At 46.1% G+C, this 23,776-nt stretch overlaps 1 protein-coding gene across 1 annotated transcript in view; it reads right to left on the bottom strand.

The window, feature by feature from the left end:
- Positions 1-23,776, bottom strand: part of LOC106584672 (DENN domain-containing protein 5B) — a 39,162-nt gene that overhangs the window by 10,008 nt on the left and 5,378 nt on the right. Inside the window, exons 2-14 of the mRNA XM_014170175.2 lie at positions 18,884-18,993; positions 16,856-17,570; positions 16,151-16,338; positions 12,201-12,701; positions 11,772-12,003; positions 8,880-9,030; positions 8,703-8,778; positions 8,240-8,359; positions 3,782-3,934; positions 2,323-2,407; positions 1,990-2,065; positions 1,352-1,480; positions 1,002-1,123 (exon numbers count right to left, since the gene is read on the bottom strand). Of these exons, the coding sequence (XP_014025650.2) occupies positions 1,002-1,123; positions 1,352-1,480; positions 1,990-2,065; positions 2,323-2,407; positions 3,782-3,934; positions 8,240-8,359; positions 8,703-8,778; positions 8,880-9,030; positions 11,772-12,003; positions 12,201-12,701; positions 16,151-16,338; positions 16,856-17,570; positions 18,884-18,993 (2,658 nt within the window). The remainder of the gene's footprint in view (positions 1-1,001; positions 1,124-1,351; positions 1,481-1,989; positions 2,066-2,322; positions 2,408-3,781; positions 3,935-8,239; positions 8,360-8,702; positions 8,779-8,879; positions 9,031-11,771; positions 12,004-12,200; positions 12,702-16,150; positions 16,339-16,855; positions 17,571-18,883; positions 18,994-23,776) is intronic.

Below are 23,776 nucleotides of genomic sequence, written 5' to 3'. Positions count from 1 at the left end.
ATGATGGGGTCCCTGATTAGCCTTAGTACCAATCTCTTTAGCGAACATTCCATTCCTTGCCACTCGTCATTGCCACAGAGACTGGCCTTATGCAGCCGGATTTACAGCGCAGTTGCTGATTGGTGGTTGGAAACAACATTAATAGTTTCCATGAAAATTTCTAAGATTGTTGTTCTTAATGTCTTCACTGTTCCTTTCTTGCTAAATTCATGCATCTCCACTGGCCTCTCTCTCACACTTCTATCCTCTCCCTATTCCTCATACAGCTACTGAACCAGTAGCCTAGCCCAATGTGTCCCAGAAGTAGAAACATCATTTTGTCTCTTATTTTGAGAAAGAAAATAGATAATTATCCACATACACACAACTCTTGCTCGCTGTACATACAGTAAAATTGTCTACAGCGTTCACAATGAACAGGCAGGGAAGTTAAAGAAAAGCTCTCACCATTCAATGTGATCCCATTGGCTGGTGGTAAAAATGCAATAAACAGGAATCCTCTGTTCTCCCAGCGCATAATGTTAATGTTTCCAATGAAATGTATTGTCAGAATGCCCAATGTTAATGTTTCCAATGAAATGTATTGTCAGAATGCCCAATGTTAATGTTTCCAATGAAATGTATGAATTAATGAATTTAGGAAACGTTCTATCAGTCTAATTTGCATAAACATTGTGATTGGATGATAGCTGTGCGGGTTATCGAATCAGGATCAAATCCTCTGATCTCCTCGAGCTCATTAAGAATGTTCATGTTTTAAGATTGCCAAAGATACTGGCCTTTTTAGCAATGACAAGGAGTGGCATGTTAGCGAAATAGACTGGTACCCAGGCAAATCCCTGATGAATTTGCTGTCACGAAAGGCCCCCCGCCCGAAAAAGTCTGAAAACCCCTGCATTAGTGCACCAAAAAATAAATGAACATTTCTCATTGGACAATCTCAGGTACTTCTTCCGTTTGGTGCCTAATGAACACAGCCCTGTTGAATCTCCCAGACTTACTGATGGAGGTGAATTTGCGTGTGAAGCAGAGGTAGTCTACAGTGTTGAGCGACAGCAGGTGGAACAGAAACTGCTCCCTCTCCTCCTCACACAGCAGGAATGCATAAGGCTTATACAGCTGCCTGTAAGGAGAGGACAGAGGTTAACACACACACACACACACACAAAGCCATGCATCTGAAGAGTCATCACATTATCGTGCCGACCCCAACCGTGCCGGCTCAGATATTTTCTTTTCACTATGTACTTTCCAGCACGGTTCTAGAGACTATCCTGGATGTGCAACCAAGCCGGCACGGCACGGCTCGGCTCAGTAGTATGAAGAGGGTATACGTGATATGGGTGTGTACCTAATCAGGTCATGGTTGGCCAGCAGCAGTTTGAGGTGTTGTGAGAGCAGTTTCTTCTCCAGGGCCAGATGAATCCAGGCCCGGGCCTGACCCACTTCACTGAGACCCCCACTCATGGTCTGGACAAACCTGAGGTGGTAAAACACATTCTATGGTTTTCAAAGAGAGCAGTTTGTTGGGTTGGGTTGCGCTGTCCTTTAGGAAAGCTGCCGTGGTTTCAAAACTCCCTGTAATTGACCATAGTTACTGGAATTTTCTGAAATGTTGGTTATTAAGAGGTAATTTTGGAAATCTATGGACACGTGGTCCTTTATATTTTCAAGTATATTTTTTTCCATATTCTTTATGTGTCCATTACTTTCTAGTAGATAGACCATGTGGTTCAAGAGAAAATAGCCTTCATGATAAAAAAACATGTAAAAAACATGTAATCAACAATGACATAATTTCCAATGAAATCCGCAACTTACAACTATAGATTTTTTCCACAACTGCCAAAACATTTACAACACAATATTGACATAGTAAAATAAATAAAAATGTTAAATATTTCATTGTGAAACCCTTATATTAAAAACAGCAACAGTGATGGTTACATTTAAGATCATGTTTTACAGCTTTGTGAATCCACACATTACCTCATATCCTGTACAAAGGAGCCCTTCGGCGGTGGAAGCCCCTCCTCCAGCCTCCTGCTGTCCGACCCATTGGACACTGTAACCAGGAAGAGCATGATTGGCAGATGTGATCCCTTCACAGAGCATACCTAGCAGACAAACTACTGTATTATCTGGTTAATGACGGGTGATGCTAGCAGACCAGACCAATAAAATAATACCAGATGGATATTACTGTACAACCTTCCTAATATCTAGCCTGGTCCAACATCTGTTTGTGCTGTATATCTAATTCCGATGATCATTGTCATCACAAACAGATCTGGGATCAGATTAGTATGCATCTACTTTGACCTGGAGACTCGGCATTTGAAGGCGACTCCATCTTCTCCTCGTTGGCCTGGTAGTGGAGCAGGTGGGACCACAGAGCCGACCTCCCCTGGACGGTACAAACACAAATCAACAGCACTCACAACATTTTAGGGAAACATTAGATTTTTTAAAGTGTATTCCAGCGTGCAGATTGCCAATTTTATGCCACCATCGTTTTGTACTTCCCGGAGACAAAGAAAAGTCATTATTAGGATGATTATTGCTAATTTGCATGTCTGTTTGAATACTGGGCTTCAGTGCACTCAGAAAGTATTCCTTTGACCCCCCCCCTCCCATCTTCACACAATATCCCATAATGACAAAAGTATGGGGGTCATTGTCCTGTTGGATAGTAAATCTTCGCCCCAGTCTAAGGTCATTTGCACTGAAGCAGGTTCTCATCAAGGATTTGCCTACATTCATTGTTCCCTCTATCCTTAACCATCTCCTAGTCGCTGCTGATGAAAAGCATCCCCATAGCATGATGCTGCCACCACCATGCTTCATGGTAGGGATGGTGTTAAGACGGATGATGAGCTGTGCCTTGTTCTCTCTAGACATAGCACTTTGCATTCAGGCCAAAGAGTTACCTTTTTGTCTCATCAGACCACAGAATATTTTGCGTTATGCTCGGAGTCTTTCACATGCCTTTTTCCAAACTCCAGGCGTGCGGTCATGTGCCTTTTTCTCAGGAGTGGCTTCCGTCTGGCCACTCTCCCATTAAACCCAGAGTGGTGAAGTACTGTAGAGACTTGTCCTTCTGGCAGGTTCTCCCATCTCAGCCAAGGAACTCTGTAAATCTGTCAGAGTGGTCATTGGATTCTTGGTCAACGCTGTAGTTCTGTCAGAGTGGTCATTGGGTTCCTTGACACCTCCCTGACCAAGGTCCTTGCCTGGTTGCTCAGTTTGGTCGGACGGCCAGGTCTAGGCAGAGTCTGGGTAGTTCCATATTTTTTTAATTTCCTAATGATGGAGACCACTGTGCTCTTGGAAACTTCCCACACTCTAGAAATAGTTTTATACCCGTCCCCAGATATATGCCTCATTACAATTCCATCTCAGAGATCTACAGACATGCACTGTCAACTGTGGGACCTTACATAGGCAGGTATGTGTTTTTCATGTTCAAACAATTGAATTGGCCACAGTTGGACTCGAAATAAAGTTAGTGACATCAAGGATGATCAAAGGAAATTGGATGCACCCAAGCGCAATTTGGAGTGTCATGGCAAAGGAGTGTGAATTTATTTTCAATCAATTTGGAACATTTCGAAAAATATGTTTTCACTTTGCCATTATGGGGTTTTGTGCCAAGATAGGTGAGAAAAAAAACAATTTAATCCATTTTGAATTCAGGCTGTAATGTGGCTGTAATGTGGAATAAGTCAAGGGGTATGAATACTTTTTGCCGTCCGTCTGCCTGCCCGTCCATGCGACTAACCTGTTTGAGCTGTAGCCCGTGGCCCCAGGTCCTCTCCAGCAGGTCACAGAGGCTGTGGATCAGTCTGTTCTCCTGCAGGCCTGTAATATTGGCCTCGCCCTGCCCCAGCTCCACACTCTCCTTGCCCATCCTTTCCATCAGCATACGCCTGGTCTGCACCACACAGATACACACAATCAGGGTTACATCATAATTCTAATCTTAGGCTGCGTCCCTATTCTAACACCCTTCCCCTGAAGTGTGCACTTGCACACACTCAGCAATGGATTTCAGGATTTTATATCCATGACGAGGAGGAGTGTGCAAGGGCATAGACGGCTTGGCTGACAATGTCACAAAAATAAAGTAATCAGCAAGCTGTGCAGTACGATTCTGGACGGTCAGATAGTTAGAAACAATGACAAGATGCTGCCAAGTGGGGAATTCTAGGTGGCTTGTTTCAGCTAGTTGTATCTTGTTATTGATACCCTGTCTTGTTTAGAGGTGTTTTGACTGATTTCATGTCAATGCTAAAATGGCTAATTCGCTAGCTAGCTAACCAACCACTTTAACGTATTTGAGAGACAAGTGTTCATTGTGGAAATGTTTTTGTTTTACATAAACATTTGGAGAGGAAATCGTTCACAGGTTGCCAACCCAGTGTGTTTTGCTCCATAGTTGGGCACGTGTCAGTTTTGTTGCTAAACAACCAGCCAGTCTATACTTCAGAAGTGTGGACAATTGGGACACACATCCTTAAAATCTTCCATTGACGTCAATGCAGGCTTCTTGCAAGGGACAGAATTAAAGCTGAAATCCGTAGCTGTGAAATTGCCAAGTCCGTTTCCGATATTACAACAGCAAAGATGTTACTTCAAACAACGAAACCGTTATTATAATTTTTTGAATCAGTGAGATTATATATATATATATATGTGTTCGATAGATAAAAAAAAAATAATAGTATTGTGGTATATATAAAAATATGTTTTACCTCTCCTCTACTTTTAGAAACAATACAAAAACAACAAATGTGCCTGGGGTGACCAGCGGCCTGTTCCACCTAATGCGGATCCACTTCAGCTTTAAGCACATGCAACTTAAGTGAGGAGGACTTGGCCCTTATTGAATGTAGTCTTGATTTATGTTATTTCAAGAAGTGGATTTTTTGGATACAGATGCCCTGCACACAGGCACACTGCATTTATTACGAGTCACAACACAAACCAGGGTTCCCCAAAGTTGGTCCTGGGGCTCCCCTGGGTCAGAGTACGTGAGCTGAGTTGAGCCGCTCCATGTCCTTTCCTACAGCGCTGCTAAAAAACACGGCATGTGCACAGGCAAAAAAAAAATATATAAACTCCCGCTTCAAATTCACGCCGTTCATTAAAAATCACAATTTAACCACCACCCATCTATTTTTGCGAGTACCTGGACCTACCAATAGTTTAGGTATTGATACCATATGGATTTTAATGAAAAGCATTTGAATAAACATTAAAAGGTGAATGTAAGAAGCGAAAATAATTTCAAAATAGGCTACGTCATTAAAACAGCATTTAAACACTAAATAGGTCAGGAGCCTAAGGAGGAACAAAAATTAATTATTTAGGTTATATTATTTCAATTATTTCAAGGCTATAGCCTACAAAGAAACATTGTGAAGCATTTGCAAGTGCGACACTAGGCTGGTAGGGACATAAAGCTCATTTAAACATGTTGTTGTATAAAATCCTTAGTCTATAAATTGCGCATATAGCCTGTGACTTAGAATGAAATACAAATTAAACAAAAAATGACTTATTAGTGCCTTTGAATTCATTTTTAGAAACAGGAGTTTGGCCAGTCTGTGGATTCAGGCTCATGTGATGGTGCCTGGAGAGCCGGCCATCAGCAGATCGTATCCTGTCCACACCTGCAGAGCCACTGGGGATGCTAAACACCCTTTTGGCCACTCTTTTCTTTTTCCTATAGGTTGGCCTAAAGGTTTTTATGCAAAATAACCCAATCAAAACAGAAAGCTCCTTGAACATCGTCCTTTACTTGTGGATGTTAAATGTAGCCAGTGTATAACTACCATATTCCACGTGTAGAACAATGGCATCCGGTCTGTAATCTAATAGTTTAGCACCATAACAGCAGGTAGCATCCAGTCTGTAACCTAATAGTTTAGCACCATAACAGCAGGTAGCATCCAGTCTGTAACGTAATAGTTTAGCACCATAACAGCAGGTAGCATCCAGTCTGTAACCTAATAGTTTAGCACCATAACAGCAGGTAGCATCCAGTCTGTAATCTAATAGTTTAGCACCATAACAGCAGGTAGCATCCAGTCTGTAATCTAATAGTTTAGCACCATAACAGCAGGTAGCATCCGGTCTGTAACCTAATAGTTTAGCACCATAACAGCAGGTAGCATCCAGTCTGTAATCTAATAGTTTAGCACCATAACAGCAGGTAGCATCCAGTCTGTAATCTAATAGTTTAGCACCATAACAGCAGGTAGCATCCAGTCTGTAACCTAATAGTTTAGCACCATAACAGCAGGTAGCATCCAGTCTGTAACCTAATAGTTTAGCACCATAACAGCAGGTAGCATCCAGTCTGTAACCTAATAGTTTAGCACCATAACAGCAGGTAGCATCCGGTCTGTAATCTAATAGTTTAGCACCATAACAGCAGGTAGAATCCAGTCTGTAACCTAATAGTTTAGCACCATAACAGCAGGTAGCATCCAGTCTGTAACCTAATAGTTTAGCACCATAACAGCAGGTAGAATCCAAGCCTTATGTTTCGAACACACCGACATCGTTATTTCCTTTTGGGCCACCAGAATTATTCATTTCCAATGAAACGCTGCATTTCCCTCGCAACAATGCGTTGCAGAGGCAGTTGCAATACGTTCGGTGTGGTGCATACTGTTAGCAGTTGATGTTATTCTTCAATAACACAGACCCCAAAGCAAATCAGGGGGAGGAAAATAGGTTTATTCAAAGAGGACATATCATGCAGGGAGGTAGATGGTCATGCTCCCCTGCCCTCAGTGATCATCTCCACAGAACAAAGAAACAGGATGTCATTTATAACCCCCCACCCTAGCCTGTGGCTGACCAATTAGAAGTCCTTGCAGTTCAACTGGGCCAATTGCCAAATAAAAAGTATGCTGCTCCAGACTCAGACCAATGAAAACATAGCACACCTAGCTATGAGTTCAGGACTGACATTCTTAACAGATGTTGAACTGAAAAACAACCGTTTCCATTGATCGTTAATTCTAGTCCTCTCCGTTGTGTATTTATCTTCAACATATTCTTACAATACGTTGGATTTATAGAAGGTATGCGTCAAACTATATTCGTAGACGGCTTGACAGAAATGGTAGCAGAAGGTGAATGTTGAATACATATCCAGATGATGCTGCGTGCTATTTTGTGCAAAAATCTCAGTTGTTGTGTTCGAAGCCTTACACATAACAGTGGACACTACATCACCGCACTCCCTCTCTTGGTCCTCATCTTGATTTAACACCTGTATGTTGTAGAAGTTTCTTTATGAAAATATTTAGCTTCCTCCATGACAGTAGCTACAGCAAGGGGCAACAAATGCATGCTGGGGCAGGGATGCCCTGAGCACTACTAGAGTGGGTGAGAAGACTTGGCACATCTGAATTCTTAAAAGGAATTGGTGTGCTCAAATGTTTGTGGTAGAAAGTATTTGGGTGCTGGATTCCAAAAGGCATATATTTAAAGAAAGGGAAAGTCCACTCTGTGAAATTCTTTACCTTTTAATGTAAAAGACAGACGCTCCAGCCTTTGGGAATCTCGCTCCAGTCAAATTGAGCACGCGCCGCTCACATACTCTGCCCTGGGTGCACGTTTTGGTTTTTGCCCTAAACACTACACGTCTGTTTCAAATAACCAACTCATCATCAAGCTTTGATTATTTTAATGGGCTGTGTAGTGTTTAGGGCAAAAACCAAACCATGCAGCCAGTGGGGGACCCAGGGCAGACTGAATCCCTGCACTAAACTACAGGTAATACACACCTTGACACTGCTTCCATCTTGAGGACAGAATAACAGCACCCACACATTGGTTACCTCTGAAATGGCATCCTTTTCCCTACATAGTGCACTACTGAGGCTTGAGGCAAAAGTGGTACACTATATAGGGAAAAGGGTGCCAATTTGGGACACAGACAACCATTCAATTTTTAATATGCTGTCTTTACAATCCAGTAAGGGATGGGTTGCCAACTGGCGAATGACACGAAAATAAAAAAAAAGTGTTAACAGGTGAGATTGACTTCATCACTACTTGTAGAGTTCGGCCCCGAATTTAGGCTGGCCTCCCTGAAAAAAATTAAAAGAAGTGCCCCCGAACAGCTGAATAAGTCCAAAACATCACAAAATGTCGTCATAATATCTGCACAAACTCTACTGGCTGGGAAGCATTCGGATGCCTTAAGGAGACCCCTTACCTTCACACGACACTCCCTCAGCAGCCCCTCCACGAACCCACGCTGGGTTTGAGTGACAGCTGAGGGGGAGGGGTCAAGCAGCTTAGACTGGCATAGGCTCCTCCTCCCCGGAGAGAACTTCTATTGGATGAACACAGAGAACAACAGCCAATACTAAAAAGTTGATTCTGAAAACAGCCAATAACTCCTTTCCTGGCCTAGCCCCTACCCATCCTGGGTTTGTAGATCAGACTGAAACAGAGAGGCACTAGCTGGACTTGTTCAATAAGGCACATTTTCTTTTTCCCCGTTACAAATCGTTGTTTTAGAAATGTTTTCCATTGTGTGCCCTTATGAGCACGGCCCAGAAGGCAGAATGGTGTTCACGCAAAGAAAGGTAAAGGCATTACAATATTGTTTACACCAGGTATGGGAAACGGGCTAGAGGTAGATTTTGGACTACATAACTAAAGCAGGAATTTACCTCTCTCTGGTCATTGTCCAGTCCTGAGGTGGTCTCAGTGGTCACTGGTCTCTTAGGGATGTAACGACTTGACCACCTGCACACAGACACAATGTACTGTGTGTGTTTGTGTAGATCATTTGTGTGTGTAGGTAATTGTTGTGTACGTGTGTGTATATATGGGCGTGTGTTACTTACTTGTTGGTGTGGTGTCCCTGTGCCAGTACATCAGCCTGTAGCCTGGGGAAGCAGCCCTGTTGGTGTCGGCCCTGGCCAATCCTCATGTCCAACAGGTGGGGGTGGATGGCCGTGTGGTCAGCCTTAAGCAGCCTGCGCTCCATGGCCTGGACTGGGAACCAGAGGATAATCGAGGTTGGGGATGTGAGTGGGGCCTACTGGAGAAGGTTGTAGGAGAGGCAGCCTCTAGTAACCTTTTCACACTAGTGTGCTGACCCAAGCCATACTGTGCTGCCTGATATATTCCTGTCACAGAGGCAATTCCATGATAACGGAATTACACCGATTACCCATTGTCATTTGCAGGAACTATGGTGGATATGTAACCAGGCCAGCACTGTAATAATAGCCATTTAGCAGAGTCCGTTATCCAAAGCAACTTATATTCATGTATTTTTGTATGGGGTTGCCCCAGCGGGAATCAAACCCACAATCCAGGCATTGCAAGTGCCATGCTCTACCAACTGAGCCATACAGGACTCTGCTCAATAGTGTATTTTCTACATCATGTTCATTTCTAAATTCTCATTCCTCTGTAGTCCGACATCGAAGGACCATTTGAATAAGCCTCCTTTCAAATCCAGAGTTGTAGATACGTCGTCATACTGCATGTCTAATCCGGAAAGCTCTTTGTGCAGAAACAAGGTCATGTGTTGTTGTCGTGATGTGGAAGTGAATCCCTATCTGGTTTGCTTTCAAAGCCCACATTGCTGGGAAACACGGAGTGAGAGAAACTTAAAACAGAGACCCAGAGAGAGACTGAAGCAGATTTAGTGGTGCAGTCTCTGCAGAGCGCTTGGCAGAACTTCAAAGCTGAGAGTTGAGGGTCTCATTATAGGGACACAATGTACTGGTTTCTTCCTCATGTGCTACTTTTCCTCCCCCCCATCCTCCACTCTAGTATTCCTCCCCCCCCATCCCCCTCCCCTCTAGTATTCCCCATCCCCCCATCCCCCACCCCTCTAGTATTCCCCATCCCCCCATCCTCTAGTATTCCCCATCCCCCCATCCTCTAGTATTCCCCATCCCCCCCTCTAGTATTCCCCCATCCCCCCATCCTCTCCCCCCTCTAGTATTCCCCATCCCCCCTAGTATTCCCCACCCCCCCAGTATTCCTCCCCCCATCCTCCACTCATCTAGTATTCCTCACCCCCCCATCCTCCACCCCTCTAGTATTCCCCCATCCCCCCATCCTCTAGTATTCCCCATCCCCCCCATCCTCCCCCCTCTAGTATTCCCCATCCTCCCCCCCTCTAGTATTCCCCATCCTCCCCCCCTCTAGTATTCCCCATCCTCCCCCCCCTCTAGTATTCCCCATCCTCCCCCCCTCTAGTATTCCCCATCCTCCCCCCCTCTAGTATTCCTCATCCCCCCATCCTCCACCCCTCTAGTATTCCCCATCCTCCCCCCCCTCTAGTATTCCCCATCCTCCCCCCCTCTAGTATTCCCCATCCTCCCCCCCTCTAGTATTCCCCATCCTCCCCCCCTCTAGTATTCCTCATCCCCCCATCCTCCACCCCTCTAGTATTCCCCATCCCCCCATCCTCCACCCCTCTAGTATTCCTTATCCCCCACCCCTCTAGTATTCCCCATCCTCCTCCTCCCCCCCTCTAGTATTCCTTATCCCCCCATCCCCCCATCCTCCCCCCCTCTAGTATTCCCCATCCCCCACCCCTCTAGTATTCCCCATCCCCCACCCCTCTAGTATTCCCCATCCTCCCCCCTCTAGTATTCCCCATCCCCCACCCCTCTAGTATTCCCCATCCTCCCCCCTCTAGTATTCCCCATCCTCCCCCCCCTCTAGTATTCCCCATCCTCCCCCCCTCTAGTATTCCCCATCCCCCACCCCTCTAGTATTCCCCATCCTCCCCCCCCTCTAGTATTCCCCATCCTCCCCCCCTCTAGTATTCCCCATCCTCCCCCCCTCTAGTATTCCCCATCCCCCACCCCTCTAGTATTCCCCATCCCTCTAGTATTCCCCATCCTCCTCCTCCCCCCTCTAGTATTCCTTATCCCCCCATCCCCCCATCCTCCCCCCCTCTAGTATTCCCCATCCCCCACCCCTCTAGTATTCCCCATCCCTCTAGTATTCCCCATCCTCCCCCCCTCTAGTATTCCTCATCCCCCCCCATCCCCCCACCCCTCTAGTATTCCCCATCCCCCCATCCTCCCCCCCTCTAGTATTCCCCATCCCCCCCCATCCTCCCCCCCTCTAGTATTCCCCATCCTCCACATCCTCCCCCCCTCTAGTATTCCCCATCCTCCACCCCTCTAGTATTCCCCGTCTCCCCCATTCATCATTTTGTACCTCTTACCATCAATGCCTCTCTCTCGCTTTCTCCCCCTCTCGTGTCTACCTTTTCATTCTCTCAGATTGATACTGGACTATTTTACCCCAGAACGGAATATTCCCCATCCCTCTCATGTTCTGGCATTCTACGGTGCTCTGGCAAAGTTTTCCTTCCTTTGATTCTCTCTTCAGTGGAACTGAGGGATTATAGGGAGTAGAAAGAAAAAAAATGACAAGACATATAATGTGTGTTCTGTGGTTTTGGAGATGCTTGCATCCTTAGCTAATCCCTGCCTCCCAATGACCTCCATGCCAGGGGTCCCCAGTTTCCTTGAGGGGGAGGGTTGGGGGCCAGAGCAAAGTTAAAGTTTTACAATGCAAATTGACAGCAAGACACCCAAACATGTATAGTATTTGACAAAAACAGAATTTCAGTATTTTTTTGCTCAGAAAATGTGGGGGCCGAATAGAATCACCCATAGGCCACTTATTGGAGAACCCTGCTCTATGCTTTGGACAAAGGACAAACAGAACATGTTCATCAGGCAACAACCCCAACCCACCTGACTCATGGAGCACTGTGCACTTCCTGTAGTGACGGTTGCCAGGATCGTCCTCGAACGTGTTGTAGAGGCGCTCCCTCTCCAAGCGCTTGTCGAACATGCGCTGCAGTGGCTCCCGGTCTGCCCAGCGAGACAACACCTTGCTGTCTACGAACGATGAAAACATGGCCGTCTCCAGGAACCGAGACAGGAAGCGTAGGTGTGTGGCAGGCTGCGCCGACAGGAAAGAGCCCTGGGGATAGAAAAACGCACAAGTACATAAAATGTTAACACTTCACTTAAAATCACTAACAGTGGTAGAATACTGCTTGTATCCTGAATAACAGCTTCCTGTCCATGTATGTAGGATTACTGACTGAAGGAGTAGGCTATGGATAGGAGAGTCTATGGTATTCATTCAGTGAATGATTGTTGATGGATCTTCATTACCTTATCAAAGTTGCTCGTTCCCTCACGGTTGCCCAGCCAGGACTCCAGGTCGGGAGCGCTGTGGATCACAAACTCTTCGTACCTCCCGAACATGGAGGTGAAACGCCCCGCGAACACCTCCCTCAGCTGTACATTCATCTTGGCTGCCTTCAGCTCCTCCTCTTCCTCCTCGAACGCCCGTCCCAGCGTCTTCCCTCCCGCCATTCCCCCTCCTCCACACCTCCTGGCCAGTGCTTGCAGTCGTTCCAGCACGGCCAACTCCTCCCCTCCCAGGTTCCCATTGCGCCGGTCTTCCATCAGGTCCTCCAGGACTAGGCTGCTGAGGCAGGGGGGAGCGGCAGGGGCGGGCATGGTGGTTGTAGCACCCCCGTATGGCTGGAGGCCGAAGCGCAGCAGAACCTCGTTCAGCTCCTGGATGAGCTCCAGCTGGTCTGGGAAGAGGGGCAGGTCCTCGGGTGGATCCACGCAGTGGTTGTCAATGTCCACGAAGCACAGATTGGCCTGGAGAGGGGGATGGGAAGGCAACAGTAAACTTAAAAATCTGTTTATCCATCATTATCAAATAAGGGATCTTTCCCAAAGTGTGCACATGAATACTCCCCATCATGGATTTAGCAGTTAAGGATTGGCTGGAGGGAGATTCCATCATTGCTAAATCCCAGACAGGGAGTGTGCAAGTGCATACTTTGGGAGAAGGCTGCGGAATCAGAACCCTTGTTAAAATGTTCAGAAAGGGAACACAGACCCATCCTGGCAGAGTGGCACAAGCAACTCTTCTTCATGTAGATCATTCAGATTGTAGAGGTTATTACCACTGATAGGATTAGGGCCAAGTATGCAAACATCCCATTAAGATCAGAGAGACTCAACTATGCTCGTTGACGTTAGACCACAATTAGCGCAGATACTGACATATTAGTATATGAAGCATTAGCAAACTATTGCTGTTATCACTTACAAAGGGGAGATAGGAAAACTGCAAAAGGTTAAACAGGAAAGCTGCAATACATCACAGGAGGTTGGTGGCACCTTAATTGGGGAGGAAACGCTTGTGGTAATGGCTGGAGCGGAATGTTATCAAATACATGGTTTGATGCCATTTGCTCCACCATTATTATGAGCCTTCCTACACTCAGCAGCCTCTGCTGCCCCCACACCAAGCGGCCACATTTTTTTAATGGCCCTCCTCCTGACGGTGGGGAGAAAGATTTACGTTTTAAAGTCAATTTCCTGCAATTCAACACATTATGCCATGTGGCGTAGACACACTGGGTGCGTCGCAGTTCAGATCTCCCGAAGTGTGCACTTGTTCACTCCTTTCATGGTTTTTAAGGAAAAATGACTGGTGTATGGAAACTCCCTCTGGCCCATGACAACACCAATCCAATGCTTTTACAATTGTGAGGGGTAGTGAAGGAAAAGACATTTCAGGCACTAAGAGAGATTATTGGGATGCACCCTCTGTACCCATCCAGGTCCATTAAAAAGGTTAGTCAAGCAGTGGTACAGTTGTGGATAGTAAACTTTTCTTTTTTTTACCGTAGAGCTCCTATAAGTCACAACCCTGAAGCAGACACACACACAGAGGCAATTGTTCAACCTAGCCTCACTTTTTAGGGCCCGCAACTGTACTGAAAGTGCAACTGTCATCTGTAAGGTGTGGTGTAATAAAGTGAGTGGCCCAGCTGTCAGTGGAATTCAGTGGCCTTATGGGTAGAGTATCTGCCTTGAGATTAGAAGGTTGGGGGTTCAATCCCTGTTCAAGTCAAACCAAAGACAAAAAATGGGTCCGGTGTCTCTCTGCTTGGCACTCAGCAAGATGGATCGACAGTTAAGGCCCTGCGACAAACTAGGGGCCTGTCCAGGGGGTGTACTTGTACATCAAGTTGCCTCAAGTTACAGAAACAGGGGACAGTCTCCTGCAATATGGGCCATCCTGGCTCGAACAAGGCTTACTTAAGCAGTTAAGTATGCAGCAGCCGCCCCAACACCATGACCTTCTGACAAGTAGTGCACTGCCCCAGGGGAGTATGGGAGATGTAGTGAGTGAGCAGCTGCAGTGATGTGTATTGCTCTCACTACATCTACACCGTTTGTCCGCAACTCCTACCTTCAAATCCCTCTTCCCCAGATCAGTCTCTTCCTACATTGCATCTCTCCTTTAACCTTTCCCCTCTCAAAATGCCCCCTCTATGGCCCATCTCGCTTGGCAAGTACTAGATTTACATATCCTAGTCCCATAGGTCTTTGTGCTGTATAACCAACTCTGTCCATTGGAGTTGGCTATACAGCCAAACAGATCTGGGACGATCACCTCATTCACAGACACACGTTTTTTTATAAATGCAAAAACAGTCAGAAAAATGAGTCGACCTCTGGAGAGAAGCCGAGCAGGCACTAGCCTGGCACATAGAACTACGTCAGAGACTGACACCAAATCCCATTCAACAGCATTGACAGTGTGCTCTGCTTAAGTTTGTTATTAACCCCATGTGATGACTGAGTCACACAGACTACCGTTTGTTTACAATTCTACTTTAAAGGCCTACTCCTCAACTTGAAAAACAACAAGACAGTGATATTCTTTAAGAACGGGCATGAACAATGGGTATCATTCATTTAAGTTGTCAAACATAACGAATAATGTGCCTTTAAAGGGTGATATGATTCAAATGCATCACTGCTCCTCTTCTCATAGGAAAGGCAACAAATCCTCTATGACAAACCCCCCCCCCACCTCACAGTATGGTGACCCAATTCACCATGACAAAATCTAAGAACATTCCACTGTGATGCATCAGCTAAATTCCATTAAAACAAATCTGTGCCGTTTAAAAAGCCTTCGGATAAGGCTACAGATATTTTTTTTATTATTCAACCCTGCTGGAAGGATGGAACTACAAGGAGGGGATTGTATAAAAATACATTTCCAATAGGACACGCTCTCGATGCGTTCTGCCATCTGCATCGCTACCTACCATGTTATCCTTATCCTCTCAAAAACCCAGAAATAAAGTGGGCAGTCCTTAAACCCTGTTAATTATTCACGTTGTCCGATTTCTCTGGAAATGTGATGTTCGGTGCCTTCCTCCTCCCACCGTCGCCCACGGCTCAGCGCTCTCCTTCTACTGGTGTATTTATGGGCCAACTCTACCACTTCAAAGAAAACTCCTGAGCTGTATCCTAAATGGCACCCTATTCCCCTACATAAAGCCCTATGGGTCCTGGTCAAAAGTAGTGCACTATATTGGGAATAGGACCCCATGTGGGATGCAAACCTAGCAAAACGCTTATACAGCATGGTGTGATTTGGGGAGAAGTGTAGATCGCCTGAGATGTGTGAATCTCTATATTTCATCAGCACCAGAGAGCAGGGGGATGTTAATATGCAACCAGAATAGGATTAATTAGTACAGGCACTGCAAGAATGCAGCAAATGTTACAATGCTCTTTCACTGTCTGTTACAATGCGTACTGGAATGCCTGTTATTAGAATGACTGACAGTGTACATTAGACTGCTGGAAAGCTTGTTGGAATGTTTTGCAAGGTCAGTGAATTCCTGTCAAAATGTGTATCACAATGCCTACTGGGAAGCTACAGAGAATGTGAACTAAAATGCTTCTAATTCCATGTGGTAAAGCCAATTAAAATGGGATTCAATAGTGGATTTAAAACTCACTGGGTATGTGGATTCAGCAACCTCCCATTCTTAGAGAAATAGGAACTTAGGAATGAGTGGCAACATTGTTTGTCCTACTGCATCGCAAGTGCAATACATTTATCACTCCTTCTTGGTCAGGTGGTTATTAAAGAAGAGAATGTGTTCACAATAAGTCAACTGGTTAAATAAAGCCATTTTGAGGATAAAAGTGTTTTTAAAAAAGGCCTCCATTACATGGCTACAGTCCCAAACACAGATGACCATGTACATGCCATTCTAATACTGTACCTCATTGGACAGATCCAGAGTGGAGCGTTGAGTACCGTCCCTCCTCTGGATACCCATGAGGAAGGGCACTGGTGCATCCAGGAGGTGGTGCAGGGGAGCGGGCAGGATGGGCAGGTAGATATGCTGCCACTGGAACGGGAACAGCAGGGTGGTGATGCCCTCTGCCACAGTCATCAACCGCTGGTAGTCTGAGACAGAGATGGAAAGACGGAGGGAATTGGACCTCGGTGTACTAATGTGTTGTATTGTTAAGTTGTTGTCGTCAACCTTTTGATAGTATGGAGACAGAGACGGAGAGGAGATTTTAAATTGTTGTTGATTTGAGGAATTTGACCCTGGTGGTACTCATCATGGATACATGTGTTGCGGTGAAGTTTTAGTTGTGATTAGGTTGTACACTCATACACTCACCACCATGGACTAGTGGCGGGTGTCCAAGCCCCAGTCCTCCCGTACCCCCAACACTACACGTTGTTGTAGCGCCAGACAAACTCACCTGGGGGCTTGATTATTAGTTGAATCAGGTGAGTTTGTCTGGGGCTACATCAACGTGTGCTGTTTGGGGTACAACTCCAGTACCGATCTAATACTTTAAAGTGCATGATGGGAATTGAACATGTACACACTTTAGAGTGAAGGTTAGAAGAAAAAAAAACCTAGGTTGTTGATCTTTCAGCAAACGCTGCCTGGTCCTTTGGTCCTCACCTTGTGAGTAAAGCAGGACCTGGGTCTCCAGTAGCACAGAGGTGAGCAGTCTCACCAGGTTCTCCACCCCCAGCAGAGAGAAGGCCTCTCCCAGTGGGTAGTCCCCCAGCGGGAGCTCCTCTGGGCCGGGCTGCTGGCACACAATGGGCCCCTGGACCCCGTGGAACCGGAGCGACCGACCAGGCGGCGGTGCGGGCACCTCATACAGGATGTTGTGGATGTAGCTCTCTAGGGGCAGCGGCGGGGCGGCGTGCGATGTCACCGCCTGGTGCAGCTGGGACAGGAAGTGGCGGGCGGCGAGGAGGAAGGGGAGGGGCGTCAGGAGGCAGAGGGCCTTGGAGACATACAGGGTGTCCCGGGCCGGCTGGAAGGAGCCCGATGTGCAGCCCAAACAAGCCATCAGGGGACGCTCTGCCAGAGAAGGAGCATCCGACTCGTCCAGGCTGCTCACCAGAGAGTCCATGCTGGATGTGGAGGGGGAGGAGGCAGAGGAGGTAGAGCGGGATGAAGAAGAGGTGGAGTGATGCTCCACGTGGTGCATCTGATGGAGGGTCTGCATCGCCGCGGTGATCTGGGCGCTCGTCACCTCCTCGTAGTACATGTGCACAAAGCCGTAGGAGTGTGTGCCGTCGTCCCGAGCGACCGTGAAGGAGTGGAAGCGGGAGTCACGGCTGTCCGCCTGACTACGGAACGACAGGCCCCGCGGCATGCAGAGCTGGGGAAAGAGAGAGATGATGATGAGGAGGAGGGAGTATCGAGAGAGATGGAGACGAAGGGAGGAGGAGAGAGGGGAAGGGAGGAGGAGAGGGGAAGGTGATACGTGAGAAAAATGGAAAGATGAGTGAGGGGAAGGAGGATGAAGAGGTGGTGGGGGGGAGAGATATGGACAGAAGAGTTGGGATGTTTTAGAGGACATAGCAGAGGAACAAAAGAGAAAAAGGTGGAGAGCGGTAGGAGGAGGGGAAGAGGGAAAATACAGAAAGAATGACAGTGTCAACTGCCTTCAATAACATGTTCTTGTATCAAACACACAAGGAATTATGGACAGGGATGAGGGGTCAAATCATTCTGAAGAGCGTCCATTCTGACAAATAACATTGAAGACTAGCGGTTTAAAAAAAAGAAAGAGGGCCCTTATTCGCCTCCCGAGTGTCGCAGCGGTCTGAGGCACTGCATCACAGTACGAGGTGTCACTACAGACCCAAATTCGATCCCGGACTGTCGCAGCCGGCCGCGACCGGGAGACCAATGAGGCGGCACACAAGTTGTGTAAAAGTTGTTAAAATAAAGAACAAAGGGGTCTTATTTGTGGAGAGAGTCAGAGCTGAGTGTGGCTCCATGAAAAGTTACTCTATCCATCTGTTACAAAGTACTTCAGTGTCTGTGCTCACAACAGGCTTTAGCTTCATGAAAAACTAACATTTGTTTATTGGTTCATTTAAAATTAAATGCTGTCGAGTTCCTGCCTAGTGCTTTCATTATCCAGACAAGAATGTGCCATTAAACAACTTATTTTATTATTGAAATTCCATACATTTTGAAGGATACTAATGTTTCAAAAATGCTTCTTAATTAAAAATTATAACACTTGAAACATTCTCATTTGCATAAAAGAGAAATGCATTGTGGTACTGGAGAACCAAACAAATTTGTGATGTCACAGCAGTTCCAAACCATCAGCATTTTGTTTATTACTTTCAATTGGTTCAATTACTAATTTACACTGACAGATTTGCGACAGCATTGTTAAACCCCAAAAACATACATTAACAAAACAATAGTGCACAAACCAATAAAGTCCCCTATTCTGTGTAACAGAATACAACAGAATGTCCACAATAAGCTGTACTGTAATTCAACATGACACACTTTCTTGTAATGAATGCAATAAATGAATCTGTTTTCACATGGACACATGACAACCATCTCTAGAAAGGGCTAAAACAGCCCAAATGCCATAAAAATAATGACTTAACCCTCTTCTCTGTATAGAACTTCTCTAAACGAATCGTAGCTCCACCGTCTTACCATGTTGACTGCATCTCTGTTGAAGGGACTCCTGTCTGTGCTCTCAGGGTAGTGGGACAGAACCTTGGACTTGAAGGACCTCCGGATGGGGCTCTGCTCAAAGCTCTCACCTAGGAAAGAGATGAGAGAAGACAAACAGATGTTGAAAGGGAGAGGGAGGGCAGGGACAAAGAAAGAGTGAGCATGTCAGCGTTGCAATACTGGCACAGACAAAATCAGAGGGACAAGTGACCTTCATCGCCGCACTGAATTCTTAATAAGGGGACATGGTGGAGAACACTGTGGTTACCAGATAGGGTCAGGATTTAATATCAGAGACAGCACAACTGTTTACCCTTCATTTGACACCAGCTAAAATCCCTGTGTGTGTTTAATCCCTTTATTGAGCTAGAGGTGAGATTGTAGAGGGTTGAGACAGAAGCAGTGAGACCAGAGAAGGATCTTAAGGTAGCCCGCTAGCCATTTTCAGACAGGGCTAGAAGAAAAATGTAGAAAGGTGAGACAGAGGCGTGGTCCTATAGTGAAGATGGGAAGCCCTGGGAGACCCAGATCACAACAACCCCAGAGGAGCTTCCACAGCAGCTGCTGCACCCGCCAGCCCCTCACGCTGCACCCTCCCTCCATCCCCTCCAGCTGCACCCTCCCTCCATCCCCTCACGCTGCACCCTCCCCTCCATCCCCTCCCGCTCCCCTCACGCTGCACCCTCCATCCCCTCCCGCTGCACCCTCCATCCCCTCACGCTAAAAATGAGTAAAGAGGTTGTAGAAGGAGGATCAATGCACAGAATGAATCCCAAATTAACGGTACATGCTGAACCTGGGGCCTGATAAATGAAAAAAAAGATTATCCTTGGTTTGGCACTGAAGGGAAGGAGAGAATTCCTTAAATTTGAGGCCGTTTGAGTGCGTCACCAGTGACACTCACTTCCTCTGACCTTGATGTATTACCTTGTCTGCCTGATGCCTCTGCCTCTCACTGTCCCCTGTGTCAGCTGCCTGATCCACTTACATACAGAGAGAGATAGATATATATATATATTGCTCAAAAAAATAAAGGGAACACTTAAACAACACAATGTAACTCCAAGTCAATCACACTTCTATGAAATCAAACTGTCCACTTAGGAAGCAACACTGATTGTCAATCAATTTCACATGCTGTTGTGCAAATGGAATAGACAACAGGTGGAAATTATAGACAATTAGCAAGACACCCCCAATAAAGGAGTGGTTCTGCAGGTGGTAACCACAGACCACTTCTCAGTTCCTATGCTTCCTGGCTGATGTTTTGGTCACTTTTGAATGCTGGCGGTGCTTTCACTCTAGTGGTAGCATGAGACGGAGTCTACAACCCACACAAGTGGCTCAGGTAGTGCAGCTCATCCAGGATGGCACATCAATGCGAGCAGTGGCAAGAAGGTTTGCTGTGTCTGTTAGCGTAGTGTCCAGAGCATGGAGGCGCTACCAGGAGACAGGCCAGTACATCAGGAGACGTGGAGGAGGCCGTAGGAGGGCAACAACCCAGCAGCAGAACCGCTACCTCCGCCTTTGTGCAAGGAGGAGCAGGAGGAGCACTGCCAGAGCCCTGCAAAATGACCTCCAGCAGGCCACAAATGTGCATGTGTCTGCTCAAACGGTCAGAAACAGACTCCATGAGGGTGGTATGAGGGCCCGACGTCCACAGGTGGGGGTTGTGCTTACAGCCCAACACCGTGCAGGACGTTTGGCATTTGCCAGAGAACACCAAGATTGGCAAATTCGCCACTGGCGCCCTGTGCTCTTCACAGATGAAAGCAGGTTCACACTGAGCACATGTGACAGACGTGACAGTCTGGAGACGCCGTGGAGAACGTTCTGCTGCCTGCAACATCCTCCAGCATGACCGGTTTGGCGGTGGGTCAGTCATAGTATGGGGTGGCATGTCTTTGGGGGGGCCGCACAGCCCTCCATGTACTCGCCAGAGGTAGCCTGACTGCCATTAGGTACCGAGATGAGATCCTCAGACCCCTTGTGAGACCATATGCTGGTGCGGTTGGCCCTGGGTTCCTCCTAATGCAAGACAATGCTAGACCTCATGTAGCTGGAATGTGTCAGCAGTTCCTGCAAGAGGAAGGCATTGATGCTATGGACTGGCCCACCCGTTCCCCAGACCTGAATCCAATTGAGCACATCTGGGACATCATGTCTCGCTCCATCCACCAACGCCACGTTGCACCACAGACTGTCCAGGAGGAGATCCAGGAGTTGGCAGATGCTTTAGTCCAGGTCTGGAAGGAGATCCCTCAGGAGACCATTCGCCACCTCATCAGGAGCATGTCCAGGCGTTGTAGGGAGGTCATACAGGCACGTGGAGGCCACACACACTACTGAGCCTCATTTTGACTTGTTTTAAGGACATTACATCAAAGTTGGATCAGCCTGTAGTGTGGTTTTCCACTTTAATTTTGAGTGGGACTCCAAATCCAGACCTCCATGGGTTGATAAATTGGATTTCCATTGATTATTTTTGTGTGATTTTGCTGTCAGCACATTCAACTATGTAAAGAAAAAAGTATTTAATAAGATTATTTCATTCATTCAGATCTAGGATGTGTTATTTTAGTGTTCCCTTTATTTTTTTGAGCAGTATATATATATATATATATATATATATATATATATATATATATATATATATATATATATATATATATATATATATATCCATCCTCTTGGGTACCAGAAAATCCCCAAAAGTCCCCACAGGGAAAGTAAAACAAGAAATTGTACCAAGTGGGGACATTTCCCATGTCCCAAAGACAGGCTATTTTAGGCTTAGGTTTACAATTAGGGGTTAGGGTTAGGAAAAATAGTATTGTGAATGGAAATAAGATGTTAGGTCCCCATAAGGATAGTAAAACATATCCTCTGTATGTAAGACACAGGCGAGTACACTCACTACCTCATTTAAAGCAACACCGTCACTCTCCTTCCCTTGAGTGCACCACTCTTCACAATACTACTCTGTCTGGCATTTGGACACACACACAAAAACACATCTTGTAATCTAATGCTTTGACGCATATCCACTTATCCAGCCAGATTCCAGCATTCCACCTGCTTCTCCGATGACGCACGGAAAGCCGAGAACAGTAAGGATGCCGAAGGCAAGAGACGGAGCAAAACTGAGAATTGCTTTGCTTTGAATCAGGCTGGTGGGTGGGTAGTAATGAAGTTTGGGTGCTAGGAAAAAAAACGTCCTGAAATGCAGGACTACCTGAAATTGTCCAAAAATAAACACTTGTATTCGCTGTCCATTGCGTAACGTTCTGCTACTGTGTGTGCACTATTGAATACGACTCTGGTGGGTGGGTTGTACACATGCTATGTTATGAGAACAGGGCAGCCATGTTGTATATCAGTGTGATAAGGAAGAGAATCAGAGCTGGTATTAAAAACGACCATCTTGCTGAGTGTTGTACCAATTCTCCATTTGATTTTAAATCAAGGGACACGGCCTGCAGAGATGTGATGAGTCATCAGTGTGGTCTTTGTGTTTATCTTCCTCAGGGCCTCGTCGTCAAGAAGAGAACGATGTCTGGTTTCCATGGTAGCCGTCTCCGCTGGCGTTACGGTTATCATGGCCTTGAAGAAGCCAGTCATCAGCTGACGCAATTAGTTGGGTGAACATTCACACACACTCAGCCAGCCATCAGGGGATGACACCATGTACAGTACACACACACACACACACACACACACACACACACACACGTGTGAAAGCTCCATTTAACCCGAACCATGCCTGGGATTGTAATTTGGGTTTCACTGCTCAGTGTTCATGTGGACTCGCTGAACCGGTTCTTCTAATGCCTTACCATGACCCATTTAAAAACACAAGCACTTGAAATGAATAGCTTCCAGAGTGTTGTGTCAGAGATGGAAGTCAAATATTAGGAAGTTGCTGACCACATTAAAGAAAGATTTTAAAGGAGAGAAAGAGAGAAATGGAGGGGAAGAGAGAAAAAAAAAACAGTTCAACTGACAGAAAGAGAAGTGGGATGGAAAGATGTAGGAAAAGAAAGAGGGAGATAAGAGGAGAGATGCAGGGAGCGAGGGTGGCTTGTTATGGTTCTGTGGATGAAAGATTAAAGCGGTGCCTCGGTTAGGCTGTGTGACTAAATCAGCTCAGCCCACTCTAGAGAGACTGCAACAGATCTGCTGGCCGGGGTAACACACTACCTAAACGCATCATTTAACCCTTCATGAACACCAGCGAAAGCAAGATTCTCCTACGTACATGTATGCTCACACCACTTCTGCCACGAGGGATCAGTGATTGCTCAGAGGAAGGAAGGACAAAAGATAGAATGAAGGATAAAGTGAATTCACGTTGGAAGAGGGCCTCAGTCTCACAGTTCCACTCCAGGGACTGCAACGTCACCCAGAATCTCAACACCACAGGATCACACTCCAGCATGGATAGATTTCTCAAGGGGCGTTTAGTCAGAGTCACGGCAGTACTCAGCCTCAGTAAGAGGACCATGTTATGCCACATATTACCATTTCATTATCAAACTGGAGTCTTTTTCAGTAGGCACACTTACAGAACAAAACTAAAAATGTGAAGGCAGTACGAGACCTTGTCCAATAAAAAAAGGCTTGACTTGGTTTGTTGAGAAACATTTTGATATGGTGTGCCCTAATGAACATTGCTGATTGATCACAGGATGACATCTGGTTTTCATTGGTCTATAGATGTAATGTTTGATGTTAAAGAAGATTCCAAACACATACAATTTCATAGGATCCTAGTAGGCTTACTCTAGACTGTTAAAACACCCAGTTCCCACACAGCAAATATGCAGACAGAGGAGGACTCTGACACCTAAAGATGAGGCACCTATGATGAAA

This window comes from Salmo salar, chromosome ssa23 (assembly GCF_905237065.1).
Source record: "Salmo salar chromosome ssa23, Ssal_v3.1, whole genome shotgun sequence".
Lineage (NCBI taxonomy): Eukaryota > Metazoa > Chordata > Actinopteri > Salmoniformes > Salmonidae > Salmo > Salmo salar.
Note: the sequence above shows the minus strand (reverse complement) of the source record. Positions and strands in the feature narration are given on the sequence as shown.